The following is a 10,814-nucleotide window of genomic DNA, read 5'->3' as shown; positions in this document are numbered from 1 at the left end:
TAATTTTTCCGCTCCGTAAAAGAAATAGCATTGCGAAAGTTACCCCTGAGTACTGTAATGCCAAAGTCTAAGCTGCATAACATTTGACGAAGTTTTGTCAAATAACGTTTCCTCAGTGAAACTGTCTCGTTTCAAACTGAAGTCTCGTTAGCCTGACAAAGTATTAGGATTGAAACGAACTTTAGTAGAGTCCGATAGAGTCTTGATTCGAACGGAGTGTTTTCATCTTGTACCAAACAAGCGCGTTAAATCATGGCCTCAACTTCAGCCATTCCGCCGTTCGACTTTTGCATTTCTGTCCTGGGAAGCGGAGGCGTTGGTAAAACATCTCTGCTGAGGTCGTTTCTCGAGCAAGACTTCAACGAAAAACACGTTCCAACTCTTGATGACTACTACGTTCATAGAATGGCAGTAGATGGTACACACTTCACAGTTTGTTTTGTGGATACCGCCGGTTCATACTCCTTTCCAGTCATGAGGAAACTAGCGCTGGATTCAAGCCAGGGATTTATCGTTGTCTATGCTTTGGACAACGTGGCTTCGTTCGAGGAAGCAGTGCACACAATGGAGGAAATTTCTGCGCTTCGAGAGAACAGCGAGGATCTAGTGCCCGTCATTCTAGTTGGAAACAAGCTGGATATAGATGTCAACGAACGAGAGGTTACAACGTGGCAAGGACATGGTGCGCTGTCGGTTCTGTTGCGTTTGGAAGGAGAGTACATCGAGACGTCGGCTAAAACTGATTTCAGAGTGGAAAAAGTCTTCATGGAGATGATCAGGACCTTAATATACAATGCCAGAGAAGTGAACAAAAAAAGGCTGATGAAGAGTAGAAGAAAGGGACTCCGTGGAAAGGAGAGAAAATTTAAGCAACGAGGAGGAAGATCGTGTAGTTTAATGTAAGAAATGGTTCTTTTCGCCCCCTCTTGGAGAGGACGTTTTGTTTACGGAGATATAACAGAGATATTTATTTTGGTTAAAGTTATATTACTTTCATAATTTAATATATACACATACTTAGGATATTATTCTCGTGTTTATAATTTATTATATGTTGTAAATATTATTCCAGGGTCAATTTCATTAAGATATTCCTTCTTTTATCATTCGTAGAATTCCATTTCAAACTGTCTTGCGCAAAGCACATCTATGAATATATATTGTCGTCTCAGATTCAAGTACAGTGATTATTTTAGCAAGTAAAATTTATGTAAAAAGAGCAGTATTTTAATAAAATGCGTTATTATTCTGAAAATGAGATTCTCCGAGTGTTCTTACGTAACTTTTATATACTGCTAATACACAATTGTTGTCATGTGTTTGATGCGACGTCGGGGCGCAACACCAATAAGTTAATTGGGTTAGCCCATATCACAACACCTTACACAGGCGAGAATATTTTGCGTAATATTGTTGAAACTGCTGGCAAGTTCCCACGTTTGCAACAACAAATACACTGAATACTTATGACAACCCTTCCCCCCCCCCCCCTCGGGACTTTTCGGTACAACGTGACCGATTCTACCCATTGTCTGTTTTTTTTAGTAAGGGGTGGCGAATAGTAACTGCGAGACTTTGCGGCTAGACTAGCGTTCATCTTTGCGAACCCGAGAAATTTTGACTTATTCAATCGCGAAACCCAGACTTCAAAGTCTTGTACGTGAGCTCAAGATGTTCGGGTTTCAGGACATTCAGATGTGACAGTCATTCAAATCGGTACCTCGGGATTCTTGGCCCTTCAAAAAATCGAGACTGCGTGACAGCTTTGTGACAACGATAAAAAACGAGACAGTGAGACCGATAAAAAACGAGACAGTGAGACCCGAAATGAAATTCGACGAAAATTTTGAGAGACCCATAAAAAAATCAGTTGTAAAACCCATGGGTTAAGAAGGACAATTTGCCACCCCCTTAGTACTGTCTTTTGACGCACTGGGAGCGAGGTTGATGTTAAGTTTTCAAGAAGATTCTCGAATATGACCTTACCACTTCAAAATTGCTTCCAAAACTTCGGAGCAATAAGTATTGCCGACTGTTGGTGTTCAGAATATTTTTCAAAACATTTGACAACAGAGTTGCGCGTGATGGTGCAGTATACCCCAAGTAAATTGTAGCTCCCGAATATTTGTTTGTAGCCAACCGATTCCTTTTTAAAATACTGAAATAAACTTTTTGGATTCATTTGTGTTTTCTTGAAAATTTAGACTGTTTGCAGTCTGTGGTTCTTTAGAAAATCAGGAAGTGGTTTTAAGACGGGATGGGATTGGGACGAGACCAAGCGCCCCAACCTTTCCTCGCGTACGTTCGCGGGGATCGGGGATAAACGCCCACCGACCGGACCGCATATCCGACTGCAAGAGGAAAGACAAACCAGTTGAGTGGTCTGTGAACATTAAGCAGTAATTAGCAGGAGGAGAAGATTTTCCTCTCATAATCGGTAAGTGTATTAGTACCCACAAAATATGTCACAATTACAACAACAACAACAAAAACTTTTATTTCACGCCAGAGGTTAGAGATTTCAATGATATAGAGTGAAAACAACAATTGTGGAGGTGCAGGCTACCCGAAATTATAACCTAAGAGTTGAAAATGCCAGGCAGCCGGTTAAAAAAAATATACATTTTATGTTTAGGTCAGAGGTACAAAACGAAACGCACTAAACGCAAGCTACAGTCCTGCATGTTTTCGCGTTTCTGGAAACATTTTTAGGTTGTAAATCTGCTCGCCTCATGGCCAATCAGGATGGTGCTGGTCATCCAAAATCAGTAACATGAAACGACGAGAAGTATTCGGTCTACTCCCCATGGATAGAATGCTACTTAGTTTATCGTGGAGTCTATGCCCAGAGCATTTCATTCACTGGTGTTAATTTGTATGGGTTATTGACCAAGTGTGAGGTCAAGATGGCTGGATATTGGCCAAGTTCTTTTTTTGCGTGTTTATGGACCGAGACGGAGTCGAGGTCCATAAACTCGCAAAAAAAGAACGAGGTCAATCAATATCCAGCCATCTTGACAGAACAAGCTTGGTCGATAAAGGATTTATTGTACGGCTTTCGGGGAAATTTTTTTTGCGGGACACGACGGGTAGTCCCGAGCGGGCAAGATAGCTCCATCTTGCCCGCTCGGGTAGCCAATCACAGCGCAGGATTTGATTCATCTTGCCCGCTCACGGAGCTAGCCATACAATAAATGACATTTATACTATCTAGCTTTAAGGCACTGTGAAAGTTGAGTGTCTAGCCCAAGACTACAACAAGACGTCAGTCAGGGATCAAACCCACTGACCACTCTTGCTCAGAGTCAAGTGCAGCAATCATTAAATCGCCGCACCGTTCGTCGTGGTTTTTGAATAAGGAGCTTAAGCAAACAACCACGACAACGGCAACGAGAACGTTACACAGCAAAAGGCTTAATGAGCAAAACAATAGCTGTGCACTTGCGTTATAAATCTTCGCACATTTCTTTGCCGTCCTCTGCAAAACAACAACGTTAAATGACCAAGTTCTGCGTCGTCTACTGAACGTGGACGACGACGGCTAATATTTCGTATTTCCATTTAGAATTGAACGATGTCATTGCATATTTAGCCTGAGCACGTTTTTAGAACCATGGGCGCACCGAACAGATCTAGACAATCGCGAATTTTGCTGGTAAAATATAAATTCGTTTTCTACTAGGCGTAGTCCTCGGCGTCGTCGTCGTCGTTGCTTAAGCTCCCTAACGATGCACAAAGCACAACGACATTACACCATAAAAAAGAACTTTAAAGCTAACTAGGAGCCTATCCCTCCTGAGCTGTCACAGTCCTTGTTCTGGCCTGCAGAAGAGAAGTCAATAGTCGAGAGAGCTCCAATTAAGGGCGTGGTAAGGGCAAAGATCACGTAATGAACGAGAGACAGTCAGATACCCTCTCTACAGTCCCTATTGAGCAATCAAATTTGTATGCAGCATCATGCTAGATGAACCGTCTTCTGGGGTCGACAATGGTTGACGACATTCTCGTCTCCAGAACTACTCGTTATAACATGTTGTTGATTACGTGACCAAAAGAAACGAAAGGCCCTTGGGAGAGCTAACACACACGCAGGCGTCGCCGCGTGACTTTTTTTGTAAATAGCATTTGTTTGATTCTCTTTCTTGATTTATAATAATACTTAAAGGGCCCTAGTCAGTCACTCCTTTGTTTTTGTTTACAAGCGAGAGTTTGGCTATTACATTTTTTTCGGAGCATGTCGAAACGAAGGAAATCGCCGTGAAACGACTAAAGATAATTAAACATATTTCAGGAGCACAACTTACAGTAAAAGATTTCGCTTCACCATGCAATATCAATAATTTCGATAGCCTCGAAAATGGCTGAGGCTGACAACAGTCCTTTAAGTGCCATGCTCTTATTATTCCTTTCTATCGCATTTACTCAGGCTGTCACTATACTCTTTGATCCAGCTTCGTAACAGCACCGCATTTAGAGCACCATCGTGCTTATAATTAAGCTTCAAGGGATGAATGAATGCAATCTTCTTATCATATACTTCCCAAAAGTGCTCTGCCTTTCTTACCGGGGGTTCCCCGGATCTACCGGGCAGGTAAACCCCAGGGATATACTCAAAATTCTCTGCTCTATCAAGCATCCGACACATTGTTGGCACAGCAATTTCCAGAAATGAACTATGCTTGTAGAAAACGTAAGAAAGTGTTTGAAATCCATCTGCAAATTTGCCAGGAATGTAGAACACATCCGAGCGGCCACGAAAGCAGTAAAATGTGTCATTTCCATTTTGTTTGAAAACATCCATCGATTCTTTCACGTCCCATATCGAGAGTTTTCTATTTGCACCGTTCCCTTGATTACCAATCGTTCGCGGCAACCATTCATCCGCAGTAGATTCTTGTAAAGCCCAGATTTCATTGAAAGCCTTTTGGCATGTTTTTATTCCCCAGGTAGAATTCCACCAGTACCAATTTGCTGGTATACTGTAATTCAGAAACCTTATTGTCCCTTTAGGTCCTTCCCATATTTTCTCTCGGTCCATGCCAACTAGATTCCAATAATTCAACATTACGTCATCGTTGATGAGTAGATACCCAGCGTACCCCGGATGTTTCTCTATGGCACGTGACATGCACGTGTAAGAGAAGTATCCTTTGTGAATATGAGCAGCTTCTACGGAGTAGTTCGTGGCCTTGTGTGGTCCGCAGAACATGATCGTGGGAAATGCATTCTTGTACAGTGCTGTCAGGGATGGGATACTTGAATAGAAAGGATAATTGTATACAATCACCAGCACAATGTCTGAAAATTCGTTCCGCAGACAGACGAATCTCGCGTTATGGTAGACCGGACAACTTGGGAAAAGTGATATAATACCTATAATAAAATCATAAGTAGCGGTTAAAAGAGGAAAAAAAGGGAAAAATACATTCTCAGTAATTAGGAAAACTCCCCAGCTTTGATCCCAACCTAGCCTTGATTACCAGCCATTGTTCGGGGAAATGCACTCGCGCTTCCCTCCATCTCTTTTCTCGGGCAGGAACGAAGACTGTCCTCGGGAGAGCGATTGAAATTGAACCTCATCTGAGCGGCTAACTCAAACCAAATGAGGAAACATAAATTGGATTAAATAATGCAGAATTCAAGCTCGATGCTGATCTTATAACGGATCTACATTACGCTAGCTACATCGAAGGAGATCGAACTGTCCCATTATTCCAGATGCTTGACTCGCCCCCTCTCTATACTTTAGGCGGGATAGGGAATCAGCGAGAGTAATTTGAACTCTTCCCACCCACGGGGATTTAGACTCTATAGGGCGGGGCCTTAAGAGTTCCTGTCTCTCAAGTTGAGAAGATAATCTCATCCTAGACTAGTGTGTTGAAAAACCGCCCTTACACGAACTTCTCTATCCCTTCGAGACATACCACGATTTGCTACTGAAAAAGGGTCAGAGCTTAAAATTCTGCAGATTAAAAATTCTTGATTAAGCGTTTTTTGCTTGTTTGGCTTCTGTTTAAAATTAAGAATCCCTCAAAGTGTCTTTCAAAGAGAGATTTCATCTTGAACCTGCTTTGACCTTTTCTTATACACTTCGGTTTATTCGTTTAAGATTACCCAGTGTCGGAGCTATTTTAAAAAAAACTATAGCTGAAGTTAAATTTGCTGATAAGTAATCTCCTATACAAATGAGCAGTGCAAAGTTATTCTCTCACCATGCCAGATGCCATACACCAACAACGCTATGAAAATGGCCACCAGACTTCGAGGCGATTTTAGAATGTTGCCACGAAATATGTGAGAAGACATTGCTTTCATCCAGGTCCATTTTCATCGTCAGCTGATTTCGATTTTATTCTCTAGGTCTGCTGGTATGCGGGCTTTCAGCAAAAAATGATAAAGAACATCCTTGATAATCATGTATGAAAGTCGGCCTTTTAAAGTATATCAGGCGCTATTGTCCTTGGTCACCTGCTATGATGAACAGGTATTCGACAGCTAGTTCAAGAACATTGAAGGTTATTGCCCGTATATAATAAGTGAGCCGTAGCTTCACACAACAATTCACACTTAACTGAACTGATATGATCAATATTTTCCCTCTTTAAAGCTGCAACAATTGAGTTAAATAACTCGGTGCTGTAAAGTTTTAATGCTGTAAGTTGCAACAGTCCCAAAGTTAATCACGTTCCATGCACTTTGTTTTGCGCCTCTGGAAGGGTAACCGGAGAGGTCACCAGAACTTCAGCTGCCTTCTCTGTCAGCGGCGGCTCTAACTGATGGAAGGCGTGCACGCATAAACCTGCGATTCGGGATAGCAGTCGTGCGCTCATTGGTTGAGGATCAGCCAATAAGATCAGTCAGTGTTTTCGCTTTTCGATAGTGTCTGCGCGAAAAGGATTTTTCTGGCCAGACCTATCTGTTCATTAAATAAATCGCATTGTTTAATAATGGGAAAGAAATGTACATGAGAGGAACGATGTACATAGCACGGGCTCTGGCACTCTGCGAGGGGTCGACATGAATTTACACACCTATAATCCCATCCCTCAGACATGAAGGTAAATGAATTGGGCAAAACATATTTAACTAATTTTGTGTAATAATACCTACCCTACAGCCTCTATTAAAATTGAAATATGTAACAAAAAAAGTATTGCGATCTAAGGGAAACGATGTGGGTCGATGGCCTTACCGGTACTGCCGATAGAGAGATACTGGTGCCAAGTGTAGCTTATTTTCCTCCAGAGGGGGGTCCGGGTAATTCGTTATTCCCTCTCCACGTGGTGAAATGCTTTGCGGCCGCTCTTTCCGTTCCTTTTCATCGCCATTTTCTCTTCAGCAAGATGCCGAAGATTGTGTGTAGTAAAACCTACACGACTCCAAGGCGTCCCTTCGAGAAAGAGCGCCTGAATCAAGAGTTAAAGATTATTGGAGAGTATGGACTTCGTAACAAACGCGAAGTGTGGCGTGTGAAGTACACCCTGGCGAAGATTCGTAAGGCTGCCCGTGAGCTTCTGACATTGGAGGAGAAAGACCAGCGAAGGTTGTTCGAAGGCAATGCCCTTTTGCGTCGTCTTGTGCGTATTGGCGTGCTCGACGAGAGTCGAATGAAGCTCGATTACGTGTTGGGTCTGCGTATTGAAGATTTCTTGGAGAGGCGCCTTCAAACGCAAGTGTTTAAGCTTGGTTTAGCTAAGAGTATTCACCACGCTCGTGTTCTGATCAGGCAAAGACATATTCGGTAAGTCTTATCAGACCAAACTGATGCTTTGAACACACAACGTAACTACCATGAACTGAATTAAATATGGTTGAATACTTTGTATCGTTAGTTGAACGTTCTAGTGTTCAAACGGTTGTAGTTAGTGATCTTTTTACCGAAGCTTAAGTTGAAACGAATATTCGAGGTTGATGATTAGTTAAAAATTAAGCGTAAGTTATAGGACTAAATTGTTCTTAAGCTGAAAAAGTATCAAGTGCAAATTTTATTTCTGTTAAAACTGGCGTGATGTTATCCTGGTTCAAATCTCATATGGGGATGTTCCATTAAATTTCTGCCTGGTGTGTGACACCCAAATTGTCATTACTTATGAAGGCTTCTTGTCAGGTCACAAACTTTTGCAGGTTACTTCTTAAGCTTATATTCTAACAGCCTCTGTGCTAAAAGTTGCCGTCCCCCAGGATTTGCAGTAGTACAACAACAACAAGAAACTTTATTCACTCTTGAACATTAAGATAAATTAACTCGTTAATACGTTTTTGCTGTTTTACAGCAGGGAGTATCAAGTAGATAAGAAGACTTTATTGTCCATTTAACAAATTGACATCAGTTTTTCATGCGTCTGTCCTGTTATTGATCATTAATTTCAACATAACATTGTCAAAGTAACTGTGGATCCACAAGGTGATAGCTGAGTGGATCTGCGAACTACTTTGACAATGTTATGATGAAATTCTTTGTCAATAACAGGACAGACACATGTTTTTTTGTGATAACAAATTGTTTGCTCTTGCTTATTGATGCATTGTATGAATTATAAATTCATGTGTCTGTCCACTTATTGCCAATGGAAATTAGACACAGAGTGCACAAGAATGGCAGCAGTTCTAAAAATGATGTTTCAGTATTGGTACACAGATGATTTCGTAAAAACAAAGGTGGTGAAGTTTATTGGTTCACTAATACTCAATGTCCCGACCTTGTCTGTGTTCCCATCTATTTTATTCTAAACAGACTCGCGGTGAAATGGAATTGAATTTGGTCTATACGGAAACAGAATTCTGGGAAATTTATCAACTTTCAAATTCTGAAGGTTTTAACTTTTGAACGGATTTTGTAGGGGATGAAAGTATTGGGATGAAAGTATTGCAATGTAGACTTCATAAGAATTGCAGCCAATGAAGAAAGTTTGGGACAACAATTTTGGAAAGTGCGAGTTCTTGCCAATATCACATTTATTTAGTACTTAAATACAGCTGGGTCAAATGTGCAATGGACTTCTCAGTGGGAAATTTAAAATAACTGTGTTTAAAATCTACGTAGTATTTTTTAAAAAATTGTTTCATATTACTTTTAGTTTAACATAAGTGGCTACAACAGTACAAGGTCCTTGTCCAAATGTCTCCAAACCTTCTTACTGGTAACGTGTAAGCAGCTGAAGAATTCTTATCACAATTGTGAAAAAACTGATGATTTTTCGTGCTGCATCTCAGTCCTGTAAATATGTCCTTTATCTTGAACTTTAAATTTTGGTTGAAATTGACAACCACATCCCTGCGTTGACAACTTCTCTTCCACTGTTCTCGTGACCTGATTGAATGTTACACAATAGTGACTTGAACTTGTTGTAAGTCTTGCATGTAACTTTTCTTCACCAGTGTGCGTAAACAGCTTGTCAATGTCCCATCATACATTGTCCGTCTCGACTCTCAGAAGCACATTGACTTCTCTCTGAACTCACCTTATGGTGGAGGGCGTCCAGGCCGTGTCAAGAGAAAGAACATGAGGAAGGGGCAGGGTGGTGGCTCTGATGGTGAAGAAGAGGATGAAGATTAGGTGAGTACATAGGTATAAATGTTGCAAAACTGGCTCAGTTTAACCCATTGATGCCTGCATAAAATTGCATGTGACCCACCTCTAGTTCCCTGGAGTTTTTGAAATATTTCAGAGCGAGCACAAGCACAGAAATAAATCATATGCACAGTAACTACAGTTACAAGATTAGGTTTCAAGACATCGGTCACTAAAAGTTAATAAATGAAGGGCCAAAATATTATAAAATATCATCAAAAAACTCAACCTGGTGTGTAAAACTGATAAGAAAACAAGAAATTATATTATTTCTTTGCTGTGCAACAAAATGCCCAATGGAAACAGAGAAAACTGGATATTCAAAAATGAGTTAATAATCGACTTGGTGGACAAAACAGAATTTCCATTCACATAATTTTAACTGAAATGGAACTTTCAAGGGCTATATTCTTTTAATTTAGTTACTAGTAAAGTAGTTGTGTTTGAGTGGTTGTAACACTTCTTTTTTCTATCAAAAAACAGTTACAGAATATACAAAATGTAAGGGATATTAATTTGTGAGCTCAATTCTTCTTCCTGAACATGTTTCTTTTTATTTCTTTCTCCCCATGATGACCTTTAGACAGAAGATCAGAAGATACCTCTTCTCAAAATTGTAATATGGCTGAATTAATAAACAGCTTGTTCTGATTAAGAGAGTGTTAACTTTGTGTTCAGTTCCCTGCACAATGGCAAATTAAGCTGATTTGATAAATGTAATTGAAAAACAAAAGTCACTCTGCTCTTTTTACTCAGTTTGGATTGTTATGAAATGTATACCCAGGGTTCGTATGGGTCCTAGAAAACCTGGAAAGTCCTGGAATTTTATTGTGGCATTTTCCAGGACTGGAAAGTCCTGGAAAAAGGCTACTGGTCCTGGAAAGTTCTGGAAATCTGTTAAACTCAAGTAAAAAAACATGAAATGTATGGCAGACAGTAAGGAGAATTAACGTTAAGATAATGGGAATGAAAGGGTTAATGTGAATTTTAGAATCCTGGAAAAATCTATCCGAGTCCTGGAAAAGTCCTGGAGAAGTTCTGGAAATTTGTTTCTGAAAAAGGGTACAAACCCTGTATACCCTTGTAATCAGGAAAGGGAACTTTTCTGAAAAACATTCACTTCCTGTATAGTACATTCGAGTAGTTCAACAAAGAAGACTTTTGTCTTCCATTATAAAATGAAGATAGTAGCAAATTCTTTGTAGTAAATTGACGAATTTGCTGCATGCAGACATCCACAACA

General features: G+C 40.3%; 3 protein-coding genes across 3 annotated transcripts; 2 read left to right on the top strand and 1 right to left on the bottom strand.

Annotated features, from left to right (window-relative positions):
* Positions 1-1,255, top strand: LOC145489880 (ras-related protein Rap-2a-like). Its single transcript, XM_081468950.1, has one exon. It carries the CDS (start codon positions 253-255, stop codon positions 901-903), a length of 651 nt encoding a protein of 216 aa, XP_081325076.1. The 5' UTR covers positions 1-252; the 3' UTR covers positions 904-1,255.
* Positions 1,256-1,343: 88 nt separating this feature from the next.
* LOC145489879 (uncharacterized) lies at positions 1,344-6,306 on the bottom strand. Its single transcript, XM_081468949.1, has 2 exons — positions 6,213-6,306; positions 1,344-5,373 (listed from the first exon to the last, which is right to left on the bottom strand). Exons 1-2 carry the CDS (start codon positions 6,304-6,306, stop codon positions 4,400-4,402), a joined length of 1,068 nt encoding a protein of 355 aa, XP_081325075.1. The 3' UTR covers positions 1,344-4,399.
* Positions 6,307-7,157: 851 nt separating this feature from the next.
* On the top strand, positions 7,158-10,226 carry LOC145489923 (small ribosomal subunit protein uS4-like). Its single transcript, XM_081469010.1, has 3 exons — positions 7,158-7,741; positions 9,379-9,556; positions 10,155-10,226. Exons 1-2 carry the CDS (start codon positions 7,173-7,175, stop codon positions 9,554-9,556), a joined length of 747 nt encoding a protein of 248 aa, XP_081325136.1. The 5' UTR covers positions 7,158-7,172; the 3' UTR covers positions 10,155-10,226.
* The last annotated feature ends 588 nt before the right edge of the window (positions 10,227-10,814 follow it).

Source organism: Orbicella franksi, chromosome 6 (genome assembly GCF_964199315.1).
Source record: "Orbicella franksi chromosome 6, jaOrbFran1.1, whole genome shotgun sequence".
Classification (NCBI taxonomy): Eukaryota; Metazoa; Cnidaria; class Anthozoa; order Scleractinia; family Merulinidae; genus Orbicella; species Orbicella franksi.
This window is presented reverse-complemented; position numbering and strand designations above follow the sequence as displayed.

Excerpts from the sequence above, each read along its gene's own strand:
- LOC145489879 (XM_081468949.1), bottom strand. The coding sequence starts at position 6,306 with ATGTCTTCTCACATATTTCGTGGCAACATTCTAAAATCGCCTCGAAGT. Across the intron at positions 5,374-6,212 it reads GGTGTATGGCATCTGGCATG|GTATTATATCACTTTTCCCA; the intron begins GTGAGAGAATAA and ends ATTTTATTATAG.
- LOC145489923 (XM_081469010.1), top strand. The coding sequence starts at position 7,173 with ATGTGGGTCGATGGCCTTACCGGTACTGCCGATAGAGAGATACTGGTG. Across the intron at positions 7,742-9,378 it reads ATCAGGCAAAGACATATTCG|TGTGCGTAAACAGCTTGTCA; the intron begins GTAAGTCTTATC and ends TTTCTTCACCAG.
- LOC145489880 (XM_081468950.1), top strand. The coding sequence starts at position 253 with ATGGCCTCAACTTCAGCCATTCCGCCGTTCGACTTTTGCATTTCTGTC.